At 34.0% G+C, this 24,835-nt stretch overlaps 3 protein-coding genes across 4 annotated transcripts in view; 1 reads left to right on the top strand and 2 right to left on the bottom strand.

Moving 5' to 3' along the window:
- LOC138716254 (uncharacterized) overlaps positions 1 to 24,835 on the bottom strand; it is a 619,716-nt gene that overhangs the window by 464,537 nt on the left and 130,344 nt on the right. The window lies entirely within an intron of this gene.
- On the top strand, positions 5,932 to 11,885 carry LOC138690990 (myb/SANT-like DNA-binding domain-containing protein 3). The gene is made up of 2 exons (XM_069812608.1): positions 5,932 to 6,381; positions 8,676 to 11,885. The coding sequence occupies exons 1-2, from the start codon at positions 6,207 to 6,209 to the stop codon at positions 9,440 to 9,442; spliced, it is 942 nt and encodes a 313-aa protein (XP_069668709.1). The 5' UTR covers positions 5,932 to 6,206; the 3' UTR covers positions 9,443 to 11,885.
- LOC138690989 (putative nuclease HARBI1) lies at positions 7,477 to 17,253 on the bottom strand. The gene is made up of 2 exons (XM_069812607.1): positions 15,943 to 17,253; positions 7,477 to 9,192 (listed from the first exon to the last, which is right to left on the bottom strand). Exon 1 carries the CDS (start codon positions 17,063 to 17,065, stop codon positions 15,944 to 15,946), a length of 1,122 nt encoding a protein of 373 aa, XP_069668708.1. The 5' UTR covers positions 17,066 to 17,253; the 3' UTR covers positions 7,477 to 9,192; position 15,943.

Raw genomic sequence — 24,835 nt, 5'->3', positions numbered from 1 at the left:
ACACATAAATTATACAGTCTTAACACACAAAAACTATACAAACTGAACATATAAATTAAATTATACAGTCTAAACACACAAACAAACTATCCGAACTAAACACACAAAAACTATTCAATTAAACACATAGGTAAATTATACAGTCTTAACACACAAAAACTATACAAACTGAACATATAAATTATACAGTCTTAACACGCAAACAAACTATCCAAACTAAACACACAAAAACTATACAATTAAACACATAAATTATACAGTCTTAACACACAAAAACTATACAAACTGAACATATAAATTAAATTATACAGTCTAAACACACAAACAAACTATCCAAACTAAACACACAAAAACTATGCAATTAAACACATAAAATATACAGTCTTAACACACAAAACCTATACAAACTGAACATACAAACTATCCAAACTAAATACACAAAAACTATACAATTAAACACATAAATTATACAGTCTTAACACACAAAAAACTATACAAACTGAACATATAAATTATACAGTCTAAACACACAAAAAACTATCCAAACTAAACACACAAAAACTATACAATTAAACACATAAATTATACAGTCTTAACACACAAAATCTATACAAACTGAACATATAAATTATACAGTCTAAACACACAAACAAACTATCCAAACTAAACACCTAAACACATAAAAACTATACAATTAAACACATAAATTATATTAATTAAATACATAAATTATACCAACTAAACATATAAATTGTGCCAATTAAACACATAAACTATCCAAACTAAACACACAAAAACAATACAATTAAACGCATAAATTATACCAACTAAATATATAAATTATACTAACTAAACACGGAAGCAAACTATCCAAACTAACACACAAAAAAACCTATATAAACAATACACAACTATACACAGTTTACATAGTGTTCGTAATTTATTCCAGGCTTTGTATTGTTATACATTTAACTATTTTTACAAAAAGCAATGAAGATAACTGAGCGAAATTTTGTACACTTACTTCATATATAAACAAATAATTCATTGTCATATTCTCTATGACATAGAGAATATGACAATGAATTATTTGTCTTTCGTTACTTATATGATTTTTTAAAATAATTTTCCAAAAGAATATTTTTCTCTGCAACAATAAATTTTGTGCTAATTGAAAAATATACCAGCTATTAAGTAAGATTTGCCTAACATCGAAGTAAAACATATACAAAGTTAAGCAAGTGTGCTAAATTTGAGCAAAATCTATCAATTAGTTTCTAGATATGGGTACATTCTATTTAAAAAGTGTAACTTTCGGAAAATAAAGTGTAAAGTTTAGGATTACAAAGAAGAGTAGAGTGGCATCATGATATTTAATAACTTCCTGATGGAATTTCGAAGCAAAATTTTGGCAACCTAATTTTAAAAAATAAAAAAAAAAAACAAAAAAACAAAACAAAATAAAAATAAAAATACAAAATTGGGAGAGAGTTTTCCGGGCTAAGAGGTCGTGGTCTATTGGCGATGTTTCATCTACAGCTGCTGTAGACATCATTGCCATCCAAGAGATCCATCAAGCGATTCCCTGAGTGACTAGTGGAGATTGATCTTCGGTCCAGAGGCCTGGCTGATTGTCCCTTGTCGTGTGTTTTCATATGTCCGCATTAGTCCTGCGTCATGCCAACCACATTGTCAGCAACACCCGCATTGTGGATGTCAAGTGTTGGTATAAAGATACACTCTACCCTACACTACGTAGACATATGTCGGTATGAAATATGTATGTAAAACAAGAGAAAGAAATAAGTAAAGAAAAAAGAACATCGAAAATGTGAAAGAGACGTGTAGAAACATCGAACACATAACTGCACGTTGCAAGAACCGTGACCCTTGCAAGGTACAAGGTCGTAGAAATCAGCCAGGCAATATCAACTTGCAAAAAGTAACATGCTGGAGATACAAACTAGAAAATGTGTTGGAAACCCTCAAATACAAACCGCACTGATACAGAAGTATAAAGTATTTACTCACGTGATACTCCCCTTTTGTCCACAAAATTAGGAGGCAAAATATTGAGGGTATATATCCAATTTTAATAATTATGGATAGTTTTGCAGTTTATTTTTGTAGCCTGACCTTGATTAATATCGGAATATACTAATCTCTGCGCGTAAAATACTTAATGAAAATTAACTCATTAATTAATTACATAAAGAAAATAAACGTACAAATACTTTACACTTCAATATTTTCAGCAGTCAAATTTTTATGTCGTCAAGGGAACCATAGACGGTTTTCACTGTAGAAGAGATGGAATTTCTTTAGGTTTTTTCATGCGTATTTTTAAGATAGGCTACTTGAAATCTTCACCAAACACTCTCATGAAAAGAAAAAGGGTGTTCAATTTATTATAGACAGAAAAATTACGTCAGGAAAATAAAATTATCTACAGTAATGTCACAAGAGGTCTGAGATTTGCCGATAAGCGCGTGGATTTGGGGAATCTCATACCTCGAGTGATATTTATATAACTATTACTGCAATAAATAAATTGAATGTTATTCAGTGATGCCAATTGAGAAAAGCGAAATACGGGTTTTAAAATGTTAATTATATGTACTGCTCTTATCTCTTGTTATTATAACAGAAATACATTTTATTATATGCTCAAATCAGAATTTAAACGTATTACAAATAACCTGATTAATACATTAATTAAATAAACAATTCTGTAGTGCTCGGGAAAAGTGACACAAGTCAAAAATGTTAATTTTGCAGGAGAAGGAAAAAAACTATCTTCACATTAGTTTATGTCGATTTGATTTTCTTCTGTATGAATTATTGTAATGGGACAAATACTTACGTCTCTTTTCCCAAGCGAGCAGATGTTCCGTAAGTTGTCAATAAATTAATAAAAAATGTTTGTGGAATCTGACTTATGCCACTTTTCCCAAGCATTGCAGAATTGATATGGTGTCATTTTCTTTAGATACAATGGACATGGAATTAGAAGATGAAGATGTAGATGTGGAAGTGGGATTTCGCACTTTATTTAGAACAATGGATTTACGTGGAAACAGTTGGCGACACTGACTAAACAAAAGAACGACCATGCGATAAGCTGATAGTGATAAATCGGGCTGCTAGGAATAGTATTCCTACTTAGCATTTTTCATTTTTGTTTTTTGTTCGAAAGGAACCTTTATAAGGGATATAAATCCATGATTTTTTTATCTTTTTTTTATTTTAATTACTTCTGTTATTTTTTCTGTTGGACAATTATTTTTTTTCAAAACTGATAAGATAACAGATATACAAATAACCTTATTAATGTGTTTGACTTTATACATATTGATTAGTATTACTTAGAAATTATCGCGATATATGACTGTGATTGGTTGGAATTCAAAATTTCATTTCATTGGCCGAAAATGGAATGACGTCATATAATAATAATAGTTTTAATAATAATTTTATTTTCCCTGGCAGAGTTAAGGCCATCAGGCCTTCTCTTCCACTCAACCAGGATCAAATCAAATACAGAAAAATACATACCGGTATACAAATATTAACTTAAAAATAATAATAAACATAATAAAGTAAAAAAGAGAGATTGAATACATTTACACAATCAGTATTAACTTTAAAATAATAATACTTACTTACTTACTGGCTTTTAAGGAACCCGGAGGTTCATTGCCACCCTCACATAAGCCCGCCATTGGTCCCTATCCTGAGCAAGATTAATCCAGTCTCTACCATCATATCCCACCTCCCTCAAATCCATTTTAATATTATCTTCCCATCTACGTCTCGGCCTCCCCAAAGGTCTTTTCCCCTCTGGCCTCCCAACTAACACTCTATATGCATTTCTGGATTCGTCCATACGTGCCACATGCCCTGCCCATATTAAAATAATAATAATGACAATAATATTAAAAAATGTATATAATAAAAAAGAGACTGAATACATAATGACAAACAGGAAAATACATTCTAGAATACAAGTATTAACTTAAAAAAAAGAATAAAAAAAAAGAATTAGGTCAGGTTTCTATAAAACAAAAAACATCCAAAAACGAAGCCATATATTTTTCAACACAATAATACATTATTCATGTAACGAACTGAGCCGGATGTAAAGTATGGGTTCTGATCCTGGTTAAGATTAAGTTGTGAAAAGCGTGTTTAATTTTTGCTTGAAACAAGAAGGTTTTTGTAAATGAATGAAGAGTATGTTAAAATAGAAGAGTGGTCGTAAATAAGAGGACGTAAGTACTTGGAAATCTTCCAAGGTCATATAAAAACATGCAACGATTTTGAATAAATTATAACTTTTAGTTTTTCATTAATACTGAAGTGTAATTAACAAAAAACTCAGTTGTGCTGTCGAATGTCATGCAACACACAAAGCACGCAACGTTATTGTGAGGGGCTACACATATGCATGAGGCGAAGCTTCCCCAGAGGAGATATTCAGCTCCAAAGTCCAGAAAACTCCATACTTCGTAGGCACTGTACTATTCTTTCTTTGTGTTCCATGATTTTCTTGCAGGGCACTCTCTACTAGATGCTTATTTTCTTGTCAAACTTCAATATCAATCATTAATCGACGTAAAAGTTATACAGTGCAGTACTTTATATTCTACTAACATTTCTTCACACAAATATACAGCGTGTGCCAGAGAACCTCAAGATTTTGAAATTAACAACTACTGTAATAATTTTAGTTTTAGAGTTCCGTAGCTGGGTCATTTGCAGAATTTGTATAACAAATGATGTCCATCAATTCTTACCCTTCACATTATTGCATTTATAACGATAGAGTTATAAATTCCTAACAGTCAGTAGTTTTAATACTAATGTAGTAAACGTAACAAGAATTATTTCCTTCATGTGAAATATCTCACGAGAATAAAATAAAATTCTCATAGTGACAGCTAAAATGCCGTGTCCATACTAGTTAAGTTTTTAAAATGGAGCATGATTATGTCCAGCTAAAGGTTTGTTTAATAATGTAACTGAGAAAAAAAATTAAAGAAACATTTGGTATTATCAAAACTTCTTCATTTATGTCTGAGTTTATATTTCCTTAAATATGATTACATAATTACTCTAGTCCAGTAGTCCACACCTGTGGAGTAACGGTCAGGGCGTCTGGCCGCGAAACCAGGAGGCCCGGGTTCGAATCCCGGTCGGGGCAAGTTATCTGGCTGAGGTTTTTTCCTGGGTTTTTTGCTGGGTAACTTTCGGTGTTGGACCCCGGACTCATTTCACCTTCATTATCATTCAGACGCTAAATAACCTAGATGTTGATACAGCGTCGTAAAATAACCCAATAAAATAAATAAATCTAGTCCAGTAAGTCAGTTAGGGCTGTTACACTATTCTGTTCCTATGGATACACAGTTGAAAAAGAAATTCCACAGATGTCAGCACAAGCCAAGATGATGCACAAAGACCCATTTTGATTGTACTGCTATGTTCACTCATTTTGATTTGGCGAGTTTGTGTGTCAAACTCTTGCTTTGTGTTTCAGTCTAAGCGTGCATTTTTACTCTGTCAGATCTGTTTGTGTTGTGTTTTCCACAAATAACAACATATAAAGTCAAGATCAAGAGGACATAATAGTACACATGTCCAGTAGTTAAGTTGCTATTTTGAAGATTTTTAAGCAAAAACATTTTAGGTTCGCACATGCTTGTTTGCTCGTCATGTCTGTTACCTGTCAGATCTGTTACTCCATGTCATGTCTGTTACATCATTCAAAACAGTGCTGTAAAGCAAGGTGAGTGTACAGTGGTTGATTACTATGACAGAGACATTGCACTATATTAATACATGCAGAATATGCACTAAATAGTACTTTAATTTTGACGTTCTCAATCGATCATTTGTTGACAATTTTTGCAAATGACCCATGGCCGTGTGCACCATTCTCGATCATCTAGCCCGTTTATCAGCAATCACGGAAACATGGTCAATTCTTGACAATGATCAAGTTACAGATGCGGTGCACCGACATTTTCCCTCGATCAACTCATTACCGTCAGCTGACGGTACGCTCGCTTGAGAAGAATCATCTGAGCGCTAGGTAACCGCGTATAAAACAGCGAACGAACGCACTCTGTCAATTATCGCTTCGTTTTTGTTTGTCGCCTTGTCGGACTGTTTCAAACATCGTCACAGGTTTCAAAACAAGTTTCATGGAAGAAAAAAAGAAAAGAGCACCGAACTCCTCACAGTTCGAAGTGGGAATTCTTTTAGAACTCGTCGGCAATTCGGCATCTATATTAGAAAATAAAAGTACTGACGGAAGTTCTCTAAGAGAAAAGCAGGCTACCTGGTTGGATTTAACCTCACAATTCAACGCTGTTCCAGGTGAGTTATACGTGTTTACATAATTTGGGAACATTTTAGAACATGGATTGCACGTACCAAATTATGTCTTAAAATACTAAAAAGAGCAGATTTGTCTGCGTTTGTCGAATGCGCATCATTATATTTACGAAAAGGCATTTTTCAGTGCCAATAATTTATTTTGTGTGCACAAGGTTGGAATTTTGAACTAAGAGGGAAAGGGTGCAATCCATGTTCTGGAGTTTATCCCATCCACATAATTTATACAGTGGTTATTTCATACTTTTGATAATAATTGGGAAAATTTTAGTATACGGATACCTCACTGACAATTATCTTGAAATAGGCTACTAAAAAGAGCAGATTTGTATGTATTTGTCGAATTCTCATCATCTTGCTTACGAAGAGACATTGCAGAGCCAATAATTTATTTGGGAAAATTTCAGTATACGGATACCTCACTAACAATTATTAAAAAAAAAAAAAAAAAAAAAAAAAAAAAAAAAAAAAAAAAAAAGGCAATTCATCTGTGTATGTCGAATACGCATCATCATGCATACGAAAAGGAAGTTTTTAGTGCCAATTTATTTTGTGTGCATGAGATTGGAATTTTGGAGTAAGAGGGAAAGGAAAGTATCCTTGTTCTGAAATTTATCCATTTATTTTGTATTCACAAGGTTGGAATTTTGGAGTAAGAGGGAAAGGAAGGTATCCGTGTAATTTCTCTTAATTCAAGCGTCAATAGCCTTATTGTCCAAAACGTCATGTAGGTCCTAATAGTTTGAAACTGCAAATCTAGAGCTAATAAGTGATAATCTCGCATTCCACAAAATGGTCATTTAGTTTTACTATATTATTACCAGCATATAATAACTACTTTATTATTAAATTGGACAGTTAGGCCTAAATAATATTTTGTCCTCAAGTAAAGTCCCCAGAAACATATATAAAATATTAGTCTATTTTTACAAAAAAATATATATATATTTTTATTATTCATCTGCAAACTTGCAGAGACATATCACTTTTTAGCCATCGATATATTATTAGACCTCCCTGTGAAAACTGTTGGGTAGTGTAAGGAGTGATTAAATGAAATTGAAGATTAGACAGAAGTGAATAAAATAAATTTATTGCAATTTATATCAGTGTTCAATATCATAATCAAGTAGTATTATAATTTTAAAAAATTCCAGCGGTCTACATTAATACAAATGAACATGACAGTTATCTGATAAATTAAATAATTTACATCAATTGAACATAATATGTAATAGGTAAATAGCCTATTTACAGTGAGGTCAGTATTAAACTATTTTGAACTACTTTTTACTTCACAAAAACACACAAAAAAACATATTTTTTTAACAATTTTCTCTTTTTTTCTATTAATACAGGGTTGCCGAGTTAAAATTCTGAAAAAGCTGAAATTCATGTTAAAAACAACAAAAATAAGCTGACACCATTAATTATTATTATCATAAGATAAAATAAGTAAATACATTACCATGCATACAATAACAAACTATTCAGCATTTGAAATGTAAAACACACAACAAATACAGCCAGATTGCTATGAATTATTTTTATTATACTCTTCAGTGTGGTACATCTGACTTTATTAAAATATTTTTTGTCAAACATTTGTTCAGGGCACTTTCCAACATAGTTTAATTTGCAACATGCAATGGAAGAGAGAGTTCTGAGTTTCATTTTGTCGTTTCTATAAAAATGTGTATTGAAAACTTAAATTAACCGATTAATACAAAATAGACATTGGCACAGCAATTGTGACAAAAGCTGACAACAGATATGAACTGACAAGCTGACAAACTTTAGAAAATGCTGGTCAGTTTTAAAACCTGACACTTGGCAAAACTGTTAATAAAATACACTAAACCTAAGTTAAGCTGAGCAAACCTAAACTAAAGTGACAAGCCAGGCTTTCTGTACAGTGAGAGTATATTTCCAAAAAAAATTTCACATTCTTTTTGTAAAACAGCAATTAAATCGAGGTTTTGCAGAAAAAAAAAGTTACGAAATCCAGTACTGACCTCGTTGTAAATAATGAATATGTAATATAATGTGGAGTTATTGGAAGCTGTGATGAGTAAAATAAAATTACACAAGTTCCTTTCTTTCTAAAATTAAATAAGGTTATTATGCAGGGTCCCCTACAAAGTTTGAAGTATATTGTACTTATGGTTGAAAATTATACATTAATAGAGACTGTGAATACATTTAACCCACATTTTCTATATAGCAGCATAATTATTAACATGGTTTTTACATATTTATGTTTCTTTATGTTTTAGGTGTAACAAAAAGGTCTACACAAAATCTAAAAGTATGCTATGAGAATTTAAAAAGACGTCTACGCAAAGACCTTGCAGATGAGAAAGTAGAGACATATAAGACTGGCGGAGGAAAAAAGAACATTAAAACCACAAACATTGACCCTAAACTACTAGAAATTATGGGCCATTCTGTAAGACCCTTACAAAATGCCTTTGACTCTGATACTAGTTATCAGGGTGACGTTTTGTATGATGGTAGTTTGTCAGTAGTAACTACACAGTATGAGGTACCATCAACATCAACTGCTCCTGAAATGGAACCAGTTGAGCAGGCATCAACAGTATCAGCTACTGTAATACAGGACATCACACAGAGAGTAAATGTACAGACACCAGTCGATATGGTATCGCCTAATATCTTCCAAGAAAAGGAAGTGGCACACTCCAAGACCCCAGCCAGCTCCAAGCAGTACCAATGGAATCGTCGTCGGATGCCTCAAAAACCAAAACCTTCATGTGATGCTGTAGCTGACACCTTTAAAAAAAGAATAAGTGTACTGGAAAATCAATTACGAATGATGGAGGAAGAACATCTAAAAGAAATTAGGATAAAAAACTTAAAAATTTCAGTGTTACGACAGAAACTAAAATACTGGAAAAAAAAAATTCTGTTAATTGAAATGCCTACCACTGTCTCTTCCAGTTTTCAACTGGGTCATTCCGTGTCATTTCAACCAATATTCTTTCAAAATGTCACCCACCATCTCAGATCATCTTCGTATTAGGTGAACATGTTTGCTTACCTGAGATGTGAACATAACCAAAATATTTGTTTTACCTGTAGCACCATTTCTTTGTTATAGCTTCATGAAAATATAAAAATTGCATATATGTCACAAACACGGTTTATAAGGTACTCCAGAAACAAAAATTGCTGCAAAAATGGAATAACTGTACTTGATTCTTGTATTTAATTGTTTGTTTGCTATTGAAGATTTTGAAATTACTATTGATATGAAATTATAATTGTTTGCTTTCTTTTACACACACGCACACACACATTATAACACTTTCCATGGATTTGGGCCAAATGGTTAATCCGTTTCAGTATCAGTTATCAGTAGTTGTTTCAATGGTCGTTCCTAATGTCTTGTTCCCCAAGGTTGGAAATTTTTCATTATTCTTGGGAGACAATGTCGTGGCATCCATTGGATGTGTTCAAACCAGTTATTTTTGTATTTAATCCAGCACTGATGTAACTTTCAGTTACTGGTAATTTAAAATTTGTTTATTAGCCTTGTGATCTAACAAAATAGCTATACTGCGCAGTTTTTCTCATGAACTTCATTTCAGCCGCTCTAATTCTTGATTTATCAGATGTTTCTAGAGTCCATATGTCACTGCCATACATTAACATTGGAAGTGCCAAATTGTTATAAATTTTACTCTAGTAGGTACTCCTTGAAAATTTTGTAGGTTAAAAAATATTATTTATGAGTCCTGTTATTTTTAGGAACTTTGAGATGTAATTTTTTTCATTCTCATGAGACAGTAAACATCCTAAATAGTTAAATGACTTTGTTTGCTCAGTGATTTTATTATTAGTAACTATTTCACTTCTTACTGGTTCTTGGCCTATGAATGTCATCATTTTTGTTTTTTATGGTAGAAATTGCCATTTCATAAGCTTGTATAACTTTATTCAGTTTATGCGCTGCTATTTGTAAAAAATATATATATATATATCTGTGTGTGTGTGTGTGTGTGTGCGTATTTTAACTGTATATACTTACAGCCTTAGACACAAAAAATGACAGATCTCCTGTAGTGTGAATTTGTCTAAGTCCATTTTGGACAGCACTTGGTTTACACGACTAGGGAAAGGATATTTATTTTGCACTTAATTTATTATTTGAATATATCTTCCTTATAACACATATATCTTCATAACACCTATAAACAGACAAATAAAAGCAAATAACAAAACAAAGAAGAAAAAGAGCGGAGTCATGCATAAGAAATTTCTTCATGTGTTAACCTAAGCTCTCATTGAATCAATTGAAGTCTTCCGAAGGGGACTTTGTATGGCGGCCCATCATTTTTTGTGTCTAAGGTTGTACATGATACATCATAATAAAGTCTAAATGTGGAGCAACATAGCTTTTAGAACCACTACATATCTGATACAAACAAAAATAGACATTTATAATTGTACCCCGTGTCCAAGTTTAGTAATATAATTTTCACACAAATGTTTGTTGACATTTTATTTCCTTAATATTCCTGTCATTTGGAATTAATGGGTTCATTTGTTTCCTTGGTCACTTGTTATGTTCTTCCTGTTGCTGTGTGCATACTGCCTTCACACAGTGTAATGCTCAAAAGCAACCTCACAGGTATCACTTTGAGACCTATAATATGATAATGCTGGGCCATGTGGACGCATACATTTAACAGTTATATCCCTTTCATCAGTATTTACTGCTTCTGCAAATCTTTTGCACCAGTATGAATCATATACACAAGCCACGTTGGAGTTTGCACTCCAACTGTAATTATTGCACTTCCATTGTGAGCTGATGCTGTAATGTTCATCAGCACTAACCTTTTCGCACCAATTTCATTTATTGACAAGGGCACAAATTGATGTAGACTGTGAGTACCAGAAATTATAAAAGCTTGCTGAAATCGTTTATTCAGTTGGACACGAGTTCATGATGTCTTTTATGGTACAAAGAAAAATTTCAATTTCTTTAAGTGTTTCCCTACAGAAGTTGTAGATCAGACGTACTCATGGTGGGCACATCGCCCAGTGCAGAAGATGGGCGGGTGCTGGAAACTTCTGTACATGCAAACAGACAGTGTCGTGCACTCAGACCTATTGTAACCTAGCAGTAAGGTTGCTTGCGGTTTGTATCATGGATAGACCTATTGATACAATATTTATTTAACCTGGTAGAGAGAGATAAGGCCGTAGCCTTCTCTTTCCCTCTACCAGGGGATTACAACTACAATATCAAAAATATAATTTAATATTAAATTTACAATTACAATAAAATCAAAGTACTAAACATTACTTGTATAATAAAGACTGGACAATTTATTATAGAAGTTAAGACCAAAGAAAGAATTAGTTACTGAAGTACAAATTAAACATAGCATAATTAAATAGGGATGAAATTACTGAAGATCGAAGTATTTTATGCTACAGTAAGGAAGCTATTTACAAAGAGAACAGAAAAGTACCAGCACTACATTTAAAATGACTCTTTTTGTTCAAACTGACAAACTTGCCAAACACTTACTATGCAGGCACTCTGTTATAGGGACAGAATATAACATTGAGCCACATTACAACATCAGGCATGCTCAAACATATGATACTATGCAAATCATGCAAATCTGGCTTTCAGGTAGTAGCTCCCTGTAAAGCAGGTTTGAATAATTTCAAGGAAAAATTGTTCCGGGGCCGGGTATCTATCCCGGGACCCTTCGCTTAGCACGCGAACGCTTTACTGTTCGAGATGAGCGTATGCAAGTAATATAAAATTTAAAAAGACTGTCATCAGTGAAGTAAGTTATAGGGAAGTAAAGCATTATTCCAGACATTTCCCTGGTTACTGAAAAAAAAAAACGGAAAAAAATATAAACAAGAAAATGCTTAAAGCAAAATCATAATGATAACATTTAGTTGTGCACATAATGTAAATATATTATAAATACAACACTCTAATTTGAAAAAAAGATATTGAAATAAAGTGATAAAATATTGTCAGTTCCACTAGGACAGTTGTTTTTAATCTTTTTTTGGAAAAAGAGGCCCCTTTGAAAATATGGTGAAAGCTATGGACCCCCTTTCTAGAAAAATATAAAAAAAAGGACTAACATTTTCAGATACGCTTCTCCTTTTTTACTGCTGCTTTTTAGTTCTGTACTGGTCAATAGGAGCTGGATATTTTTGTGTATTTTACATACACACGGAATTGTGTTCCTGGTGATCCTGCTGACACAGTGTTTTGGTCTTAATAAATTGGCAAAATGTAGAAAAACAAACTATTGTGGAAGAGGGTTTTGCTTTAAAAGTAGAGTATAGTTCTTGCAGATTGCAAAGTATAAGGCATTTCTGTTCATGTACATTTTTTTAAATGCTTTGTCTCTGATGCCTGACAATATTCTGGTAAATTCAGATTATTATAAAAGCCAGTTACCATTTTCACTGTTTCGTCTGCTAGCTTCTTTCCTCTTTTTATGTTTCGAAGATAAAGTCTCCCTTTCTCTTTCACAAGTTTTCTTCATTGCTTCACTCTCTTTCTTTTTTGACCAACTTTAAGAAACTAGTGTTAGTAACTAAATTTTTCCCTGCTAGTTACAGTTTGAATTTTTTGCATTATTAGGTCTAAAAGTATATCAAAATCTTCTGTCTTTTGCTTTATTTCAGTTCTAAGTGTTTCCTCTTCAGGTAGTGAAGCCGAATCAGGGTAAAGGATTCTCCCCCCCCCCCCATATAAAATTTACCTAGTTTTGCTTTGAGAGAAGTTGATGCAAGTTCTATTTTATATTTGGCTACAGATGCCGTTCTGTGTTGTGGGATGCCATGGATCTTGAGACACCCAAACTAACAAGGCTTTCATTTATACCCTCTTTAAAGAAAATTTCCATAACAGTTTGACTACAAGATCATCCAAAGGACTGGACTGTTTGCTTCCTCAGAAACTTCTATTATTTTTTTTATCATTTTTCCTGCATATGTATATATATATTGAATAAGCAGTCGCGGACAGCCGATGAGGGATGGTCCTCAGCTTGGGGGTTGGGCGAAGAGCTAACAACCCATCACCGTAAAAAAACAGCTTGATACGATTCCTTCAAAGTGGGATATGATGATAGAGAATGGATTAATTTTGCTCAGGATAGAGACCAATGGCGGGCTTATGTGAGGGCGGCAATGAAGCTCCGGGTTCCTTAAAAGCCAGTAAGTAAGTAAGTATCATTTTTCCTGCAATTTGGACACATCTTTATGCCAAGTGCAGCATTATGTCCTTTCCTCTGTAATTTCCTGGCATTAACAAGGTAGGCTATATCTCTTTCAAACCAGATATGTTTTTTTGTGTGTTTTAAACAAATTACACTTGCTCACTATGAGTGAAAACCTCCAGAGATAATTATTTGTTCTTATGGTAATCACAGCATGTTGCCTTTGTTACAAGACTAGATATTGCTATATCTTCTCTCCATAACAGAAATTCTCCTCTTCTTTTGTTTGTTTATTTGTCATTAACAGACCCTTGACAGGTATCAGTATTTGAACAAAAGGCAGCATATGCATTGACTTTATGACAAGGTTTTACAGATAACACTCCATTACAATCACACAGAAATCAACGCAGCCTTATTTTATATGAAAGACTGAAAAGAATACCTAACATAGACTACTGGAGAACCTTCTCAGATACTCGTACAAGCTTAGAGATCCAACAAGGTTTCATACAGAAAGTTAAATATCTAAAAAAAAAACCAATATAGCCTACCATTAGACAAATATAGTATGGAAAGGTTACAACTTCCATCTTATCCTGTCAATAAATTAAAAATCCAAATTACAATATAACACTATCAACACAAGATTCCAGAAACTGAATGGGTACACATCTACACCGATGGTTCTAAAATCAGCAATAACGTTAATAATACAACTGGTGCTGGAATATATAATAAATTATTTTGCTTTTATATATTTCTAGGTCAAAATTCAACTCACTTTGATGAGAACTTGAAGCAGTCAATTCTACATAAAAACAACTTTTCTATCACAGTAACCTCTTTAATAAAGCTGTTATATTTAGCGATTCTAAATCAGTTATACAAGCCATTAATGCAAACACCTATGCAACAAAAAGAATTACTGAAATTCACCAAAGTATCAAACACTAAGTTATCTCTTCACAATAAATAGTTTTGCAACGGATTCCTTCACACTGTGGAATTCTTGTTAATGAGATAGCAGATTTCTTAACAAAAATTAAAAAAAGGTACAATGATCCAACAAATTAAAAATTCATGTTTATCATTTCAATTTTCCAAAGTAATAATTAAGAAAATCATCCAACAAGAAATACACAAAAAATTAGTAGGCCTACATGAGAGTATAAATAAGCAATGGAATATTTTATTAAACAATAACAATTTAATTCCAGACTGCCCATGAATGAAAGCTGTCGTCGCACTTTTTCAATTATATATGTGATATGATTGTTTGGCTGCTTATCTATATAAAATAAATATTTTTCATACTCCTAATTATTTATTTTGTAAAGAAGAAAATACTATAATGGATATGACACACCTCAAGAGTTGTACAAATTTAACAGTACACATCTGTCATAATACTGGGAAGCAAGAATGCAAATGGAAGAACTCCAATACACAGAGCATTAGCAACCAAACAACATTGACTTTTGAGACTTATGGTATTAAAGATTATACCTGTACAATAAAAAAAGTAATAAGCCAACAGCAAGTTTACACTATCTAAAATACTCGTAGGCCTATATCAATATTCCATATATAGCCTAAGTGAATTACCCAAACTTTTCAGAAATATAATGCAAAGCAGAGTTTGAAAATTATAATTTTACATATGCTTTATGTGGCTTAATTTCTAGATTTTATCAAAGTATTTTTTTTTTTCTCGAGAACCTCTCATTTCTAAAAAAACAATTTTCTTCCCTAGTAAAGACTGGTGCACACTTAAAAAAAATCTACAATTCTGAATATACAGCAAATTGTTCTTTATAATATTATACATATCTAAATTTTTGAAGTAATTTGACACTTAGGTAACTAAATTACCAGTATACTGATACCAAGAAGCCATATTGTGAAATTCTCCAATGTATATTGAATAAAATAAAGGAAGAATCAAGGCTCTGGCGTTCATTCTTTACTTTTTATATCTACATTTGTTCCACTCTGCACTCATCAATATCAGTTACTGAGTGAGAACACATGAACTTCAACGGGCTGTAACTCACTCATGCAACAACGGAATAATCTAAATTCTGCCAGATTTCTGTACTGGTACACATAAAACTCATGACCAAATATCATAACAATCGCTATCAGTGGGTGACATGTTTTAGTTGCACTGACACAGAATGACTCTAGCGCTTTGTCTAAAAAATAAGTGTTTCAGAAATTGCTAAATATAAAGTTAAAATTAATGTTCATAATTAAAAGCAAAAATTAATGTTCAATGTTATTACACTGATGCTACTGACTGACTTACCTTATTGAAAATGTTGGTTAATTATAGCTTGACGAAATGCTCTCCCAGGCACAGCATCATTGCGCTGCATCAACTCTCCTTGGGGAACAGGTTCATCATCATCAATGTCAGGGCCTCTTAAACCTCGTAACTCCTCTAGTAGTCGCACCATCTGTGGATCTTCAGGCGGTTCTTCATTGCTGGTGCTTCTGGCAATGTTATGCAGTACTGCAGTAGCCGTTATTACAGTCATGGCTTTCTGCAGACCACATCTCAAACCCACTGACAATATTGGAAACCTTCTTTTCCATATACCATACTGCCTTTCTACAGTGTTCCTAGTTTTGATGTGTGCTCTATTATATCGCTGTTCGGCTGGAGTTAGTGGATTTAACAGTGGAGTTAATAAATATGGTTTGCAGGCATAACCTCCATCTCCTAATAAATACCCATGCGGTATTTCACCATTTTCAAATTGTGCTCTACGAGCACAGTTACGAAATATGGTGCTATCATGCACAGATCCTGCCCATCTTGCCACAATATCCCTTATCAATAGATTGTGATCACTGATTGTCTGACAATTCAAAGAGAAATAACCTTTCCTGTTACGGAAGTGTTCTGCGTTGTCTCCCCCAGGAGATTGAATTCTAATATGTGTACAATCTATTGTTCCTATCACACCCGGAAATCCATCTATTTGATGAAATCCATCCATTACATTTTGTAAATCGGCCCTTGCTGGAAAAACAATGAAGCGTGGAAAGAACGATGCAATGATTTCCGACACTTCACTGGTGATACGCTGCACTGTTGTTCGATGTATATTAGCAGTGTCCCCGATAACAATATTAAAAGCACCTGTGGCATACGATCGTAAAGTTGCCAAAACTCTGTTCATAGGAGAAACGGGATTATTTCTGTTGGTAGGGAACTCTAACCTATCGTTCATTTGGTCCACTAACCACCACACTGTTTCTTTACTCAGTCGAAATCTCTCTTCAAATTTTCTGTCTCCCAGATCTTCGAAAGGATCTCCTCTTTCTACAATAACACCAATTCTATTATTTCCGCAGTGATTTGCGTGTTCAAGATACATCATTTCATCTTCGATTCCATCAAGTACGTCAAATCGTGCCGCCATTTTGGTTTTCTCGACTTGACCATGTTCAATTCAAGATAATCAGTCCCACACCCGTGATCAAATTTGATCATCATCAACTCGCTTGTTTAACTTTGATCGAGATTGATACTCCGCAAATTGGCGTTGAAGACGGTCAAGTGCCGACTTAACTTTGGTCAAATTTTGATCGAGAATGGTGCACACGGGCACCAGACTTTATTTCGGGCAAGGCCATCCTACTGCAATCGTTGCCATAGAGCCCAATAACTGGCAAATACATGGTAGGAATACAATGTGTTAAGAGTTCAGACAATCATTATTTGTTTTAGAAGCATATATATATCGTCTGAGTCCACACCTGTGGAGTAACGGTCAGCGCATCTGGCTGCGAAACCAGGTGGCCCGGGTTCGAATCCCGGTCGGGGCAAGTTACCTGGTTGAGGTTTTTTCCGGGGTTTTCCCTCAACCCAATACGAGCAAATGCTGGTTAACTTTCGGTGCTGGACCCCGGACTCATTTCACCTCCATATCATTCAGACGCTAAATAATCTAGATGTTGTCGTAAAATAACCCAATAAAAAAAATACTTCTTCTGTCACATCGGCCCATATCTTTCAACTTAACAGAACAAAACTCTTCACGTTTATAACAATTAAACATACGAAGTTTCAAACTTTCTTTTCATAAAAAAAAATCCCTTCCAGCAATTACTTTTTTCACTATTCCGGGAATGAGTTGTATCAGTGTTTCTAATAAATATGGTGGTATTTGACTCTAATCTGCTTCTGGAATGTTAGACCTACATAGTCTCTCTTCTGTTCGACACACTTTCCGTATTAAAAGAATCGAGCTCATTCCACTGCAACTCTATCGGATTTAAGTACGGTGACTGCGGTGGCCACTTCATATTTTTGAACTCCCATATATGTTCCTTACCTTCAGGTCGTCAGAGCTTAATTATGATATATGTGTTTTGAAATATTATTTTCCATAACTGAAAACTTGTCTTCCAAAAAAAAAAAAACTAAATTACAATTTTTCAAATTTCATTTTATTCAATCTAAAGGCGGTACATCCATATGAGGATATGATTCTAAATGGGCTGTGTCGTGTACTTTTATTATATACTGAAAGTTGATTTTTCAATTTTATTTACCTATTTTTTTTGTTCCGTGATTTTAATATTTTTCACTAAGTATTGCGTTGATAAGGGCTGAAAGGATATGTTATAAAGGTTGATGAGATGGTTAAATTATATTGAGAAATTCGGTTTTTACTCTTTTTTCTCATACTTTTAATTTCCATTTAATTTTTGTTTCTGGTCCATTTTTTATACGTATGTTGATAATTTAATGTCAACTGTGAATCATTCGTGCGTCAGAAAATGGTGTTAGAGGTATTTCAACATGCATTTGGCAGTGTGTTTTTAACGATTATCTCAGAAAGTTGTTTTTGGCGCTTAGCCAATTTGGAAAGATATGGCTACAATTAATCCTAGTCCAAGTGTACACTTTCCGAAAGCAAATACTTTACTGCAAGATGATGTTGTGATAGTTATTTTTGTCCAATACTTCCTTTATTCTATATGGAGTTTACCAATTCAACTTACAGAAAAACAGCCTAACAACATAACAAATCCTCCCTATGTTTGAATATTACGGTTATGGTTCCAGATGTATTTATTCAGATAATAAATGGCGAACGAAAATATATCGTCTGTAGTCCAAAGACTTCAAATTTCGAATCCTTTACAGCATTTCTAAATTAATTATTTTACGATGACGTAAAAAAGTACCGTGAACTAGTGTCGATACTGTAAAAAAAAGTACCATGAACTAGTGTCGACAATATCTTATAGTTATGCTATGATTTAGGTGAAACTTTGAGAAGTGTTTATTGATATAAAATACATAAATATTTATGTGTTATGTATATACCACTTCCGGCCTAACCGGATATCACATTAACTTTCATATTTAAAATGGGACACGCTATAGCTATATGAGGAAGGCAGAAAATAGGAAAGACATGAAAATACTGGGTTTGCAGTGAAAGATCTGCCCTTGGACAGAACACTATGAATGAATTAATAATAATAATAATAATAATAATAATAATACTTCCTTACAATTGACTTTTAAGGAACCAGCAGGTTCATTGCCGCCCTCACATAAGCCCGCCATCGGTCCCTATCCTGTGCAAGATTAATCCACTTTCTATCATCATAACCCACCTCCCTCAAATCCATTTTAATATTATCCTTCCATCTACGTCTCGGCCTCCCCAAAGGTCTTTTTCCCTCCGATCTTCTATATGCATTTCTGGTTTCGCCCATACGTGCTACATGCCCTGCCCATCTCTAACGTCTGGATTTAATGTTTCCAATTATGTCATGTGAAGAATACAATGCATGCAGTTCTGTGTTGTGTAACTTTCTCCATTCTCCTGTAACTTCATCCCTCTTAGCCCCAAATATTTTCCTAAGGACCTTATTCTTAAACACCCTTCATTTCTGTTCCTCTCTCAAAGTGAGAGTCCAAGTTTCACAACCATACAGAACAACCGGTAATATAATTGTTTTGTAAATTCTAGCTTAAAAATTTTTGACAGCAGTCTGGATGATAAAAGCTTCTCAACCGAATAATAGCACGCATTTCTCATATTTATTCTGCGTTTAATTTTTTCCCGAGTGTCATTTATATTTGTTACTGTTCCTCTAAGATATTTTAATTGTTCAATCTCTTCGAAGGATAAATCTCCAATTTTTATATTTCCATTTCGTACAATATTCTGGTCACGAGACATAATCATATACTTTGTCTTTTCGGGATCTACTTCCAAACCTATCGCTTTACTTGCTTCAAGTAAAATTCCCGTGTTTTCCCTAATCGTTTGCGGATTTTCTCCTAACATATTCACGTCATCCGCATAGACAAGCAGCTGATGTAACCCGTTCAATTCCAAACCCTCTCTGTTATCCTGGACTTTCCTAATGGCATATTCTAGAGCAAAGTTACAAAGTGAAAGTGATAGTGCATCTCCTTGCTTTAGCCCGCAGACTAATAACAATACTAATAATAATAATAATAATAATAATAATAATAATAATAATAATAACTGAATGACATGCATTTACAAATTCATGTAGTAAAATGGACATTATGCAGACAACATGCTTAATATGAAAACAGAATTCAAAACAGGTGCTAAATAATATGGTAGAACCATAAGTTCCTGCTTGTTAACTACAAGCGAAAAAACGAGGTTTAACTTCAGGGCTAACATGCGATAATAGGAAAACGGAAGGAACACACAAGGGGTCTGCCATACCCAACTGTGCTTGAGCGTTCTCTAGCATCACTGAATCTAATATGAAAATTTCGTTATTACGAGGGGCTGAGGGCGGACGGGGGGGGGGGGAAGGATCGCATGCCAGAAGCCAGACGGAGGAGCAGGTGGAACAAAAGAGGAGCAGCAGAAGATTCGTGTCGGCAGCCCAAGGTAAGCACGGCACGGCACGGCAGCCAGCGCTGGCCGTCAAGCCGTTCACACCAGAAGACACACCAGTTGATACAGCCAGCCAAGCACTCTTTAAACTGTGGATATCTGTGTCTACCATTGTTATTGTTTGACACATCTGGGCCTTCAAAGATATTCAATCAACCTATTAAATCTATTTCACTTACTGTACAAAACCAATCCATCAACGAAACCATCAATGAATGAAGATACACCACGTACAGGCACTCATCAATTCAATCCACCTACTCAATAATCATTGCATCCTATCTACATAACCCGGTCTGACGTAATGCAATCTATCCGATCGTTTACGTATCTGCTCTAATGTAATTTCATATAATTTATCCGATCTGTTTTAATGAAATCTATCCGATCTGATCTCATATAGTCTATCCGATCTGATCTCATGTAATACATCCGATCTGATATCATGTGATATCATGTAATATATCCGATCTGTTCTCAAGCAATTTATTCCATCTGATCTCACCTAATATATCCCATCTGACATCATGTAATATATTCGATCCGATCTGTTCTCATGTAATCTATCCATGTCATCTAATATACCCCATCTGATCTCATGTATTAAATGTTATGTTTTATTTAACGACGCTCGCAACTGCCGAGGTTACATCAGCGTCGCTGGTGTGCCGGAATTTTGTTCCGCAGGAGTTCTTTTACATGCCAGTAAATCTACTGACATGATCCTGTCGCACACTTAAATGCCAACGACCTGGCCCGGGATCGAACCGGCAATCTCGGGCATAGAAGGCCAGAGCTATATCAATTGTGCCGACTATTATGTATTATATCCCATCTAATTTCATGAAATATATCCGATCCGATCTGTTCTCACGCAATTTATTCCATCTGATATCACCTAATATATCCCATCTGATCTCATGTAATATATCCCATCTGTTCTCATGTAATATATCCAATCTGATATCATGTAATATATCCCATCTGATATCATGTAATATATCCCATCTGATCTCATGTAATATATCCGATCTGATATCATGTAATATATCCCATTTGATCTCATGTAATATATCCGATCTGATATCATGTAATAAATTCCATCTGATCTCATGTAATCTGTCCCATCTGATCTCATTAACATATCCCATCTGATCTCATGTAATATATCCGATCTAATATCATGTAATATATCCCATCTGATCTCATGTAATCTATCCCACCTGATCTCATTAATATATCCCATCTGAGCTCATGTAATATATCCCATCTGATCTCATGTAATATATCCGATCTGATATCATGTAATATATTCCATCTGATCTCATGTAATCTATCCCATCTGATCTCATTAATATATCCCATCTGATCTCATGTAATATATCCGATCTGATATGTAATATATCCCATCTGATCTCATGTAATCTATCCCATCTGATCTCATTAATATATCCCATCTGATCTCATGTAATATATCCCATCTGATCTCATGTAATATATCCCATCTGATCTCATGTAATATATCCGATCTAATATCATGAAATATATCCGATCCGATCTGTTCTCACGCAATTTATTCCATCTGATCTCACCTAATATATCCCAACTGATCTCATGTAATCTATGCGATCTGATCTCAGGTGTTCTATTCCATGCAATATATCCAATCTTATCTTATGTAATGTATCCGATCTGATTTCATGTAATTGAATTCTGACTAATATTGTCACTAATTCTATTGGCCCTTGACTTATCTAATTTGGTTTTTAAAATGTTTGTTTAGTCTGAACCTCACAAGGGTTACCAAGAAAGCACTACTTATGAGGCAACTAGACCAAGAGATAATAGGGTAGGGTGCCCAGTTCCTATAGCATTCTTGAAATAGTTCAAAATGTTTAAACACTCTGTAATTCCATTCAAATTTTAATACCTACTACAATACTTTCATGTCTGGGAAGAAAGTAAATATCCTGTATATGAAATGATTCATTGTTTAGATAGCAAATACCGAGGTATCTAGGCCTACTAGTTAAGGCTTAATTTTTGTAGTCATAGAAACGTGTCGAAGTGCCAAGGCCATCTTGTCCATTCCTGTTTACGATAACGTGGTGTAAAACGTCGGATATATTTAATTATAGATGTCTGCCATACAATTTACATTCTAAAACATAAACAATAATGAAGGTGAGTTTACATAACACAACAAAATAATGTGGAAGCAATTCACGTGGCATGCCTTTCAAATTTTCTTTACAAAACAATACCTAGATATGATGTAAGAAACCATTTATTACTAGTAGAAAGATATTCCGTGTATTTACTTCAATGTGAGGGTTGAGTATTTTGTGTATTACGCCATATCTCTACAAATATTATGTGATGAAATGAAGCTGAACTTACATGAACATAACTTCGTAGCAATATCAAGATTCCTAACGAAGTTTAGAAGTGTCATCAATTGACATGTTTTTGTGATTGTCGACTTAAATACAGATGACAAAGAAAATGAAATGATTTCAGTAAATTATATAGACTGTGTCATAACACCATTACAGAATTACGTTCAGTGCCTAAAATAATAATGAAAAGGATTTGTCGGAATTTATTTTGATTCCAATTTACAGATAATAGTGGACGACAAAAACAACTGTAGTTCCTAATCAAAGCTAATTCTTGCACATTTTTACGTCCTGAATTCGATAGCGAAGTGTATTTTTAGTGGGTTATTTTACGACGCTGTATCAACATCTCAGGTTATTTAGCGTCTGAATGAAGTGAAGGTGATAATGCCGGTGAAATGAGTTCGGAGTCCAGCATCGATAGTTACCCAGCATTTGCTCATAACAGGTTGAAGGAAAACCCCGGAAAAAACCTTAACCAGGTAACTTGCCCCGACCGGGATTCGAACCCGGCTCACCTGGTTTCGCGGCCAGACGCGCTAGCCGTTACTCCACAGGTGTGGACGAGAAGTGTATTCAAAGCGTCACAAAAAACAGTATATCATGTAGGCTAACATTATCATAAACACTACATCCATCTCATAATCATCCTTGAACGTATCAGACCTCATGGTCTTTCAGTCTTCTATTAGAATTTCTTGTCTCTCCTAAGACAGTGTATCTCTCGAAAATTAATTTAGAAACTGTCGAGGGAAAGACGTGTATATGGAGGACACGATATTGCCAAGTGAGTTTGTACCTCAAAACATATTATTCTTTCTATTCCTGCAAAATGTGCAAACTACTTTTTCATCTAATTTCTTATGTCCAACAATTCCTAAACTAAATTAAGTTTAACTGGACACAATTCTTATCTGTGTTAATTTAGTAAAGTTCAAATTTCTCAGCTATCATACACAAACTACCATTCACGTGTTAAAACGGAAAAGAAACAGAAATAAGTCATACAATGTTAATATTACAAAAAAGGAAAATAGGTGGAGTGGAAACGACGGCCTTAATATTTGTAAACTTGAAATGCGCCTAGGCTCGAAGCACACATTTCAGAACAAAAATATCTCTGAAATAGATCATACAACTTACAGAGTTCTGCAACATCTTCCCTTATTTTGGATGACTAGTTGTAGGCAGAAACTTACCTGAAATGAGAAAAAAACAGAATTAACCCTTAACTTGGCAAAACTTCATTTCTCACACTAGTCTAGTTTATTAAACCGTGTCGGACTGTAAAGAAAACAACTATCGCAATGTGCATATTTTATATGTTGTACAATATTTTCCTACCAATTTTTTTTTCCATTGTTCTATTAAAATTATAGCATATAGCCTATTAACCTGTTGTATCTTATAGGATACTTTGCGATTTGAAGGGTTAAGATAAATCCCATTTAAAAGGGAGTAATTAACAATAATTGAAATATAATTATGTGACCATAGTCCAAAAATGAAATATAACAACGCAATATCTTAATATTACATGAAAATGCTCTTCGCAGTAAAGATAACAGAACTAATGAAAACGTAGACCAAAATATCCCAAAAATATTGGGTAGGCAATTAATGTCGTTTACATACAGGGAAAATATCTCACACAGCTCTCACACTGGTTCATTGACTAGAACACTGGTTTCATAATCCTGTAGACCCAAGTTCGATCCTCAGCATAACCACGAATTGGGATAGCCTGAATGTTTTATGGTGCATATTAGTTTATATTATTCACACAATCCCACGGTGGTTTCATAATCCTGTGGACACAGGTTCGATCTCCGGCATAACCCAGATTTATAACTTGTGTTGGGCAAGCACGTGGTCCACGTAACAC

This window comes from Periplaneta americana, chromosome 16 (assembly GCF_040183065.1).
Source record: "Periplaneta americana isolate PAMFEO1 chromosome 16, P.americana_PAMFEO1_priV1, whole genome shotgun sequence".
Classification (NCBI taxonomy): domain Eukaryota; kingdom Metazoa; phylum Arthropoda; class Insecta; order Blattodea; family Blattidae; genus Periplaneta; species Periplaneta americana.
The sequence above is the reverse complement of the archived record's forward strand: the minus strand, read 5'-3'. Positions and strand labels throughout refer to the sequence as shown.

Excerpts from the sequence above, each read along its gene's own strand:
- LOC138690990 (XM_069812608.1), top strand. The coding sequence starts at position 6,207 with ATGGAAGAAAAAAAGAAAAGAGCACCGAACTCCTCACAGTTCGAAGTG. Across the intron at positions 6,382-8,675 it reads ACAATTCAACGCTGTTCCAG|GTGTAACAAAAAGGTCTACA; the intron begins GTGAGTTATACG and ends TTTATGTTTTAG.
- LOC138690989 (XM_069812607.1), bottom strand. The coding sequence starts at position 17,065 with ATGGCGGCACGATTTGACGTACTTGATGGAATCGAAGATGAAATGATG.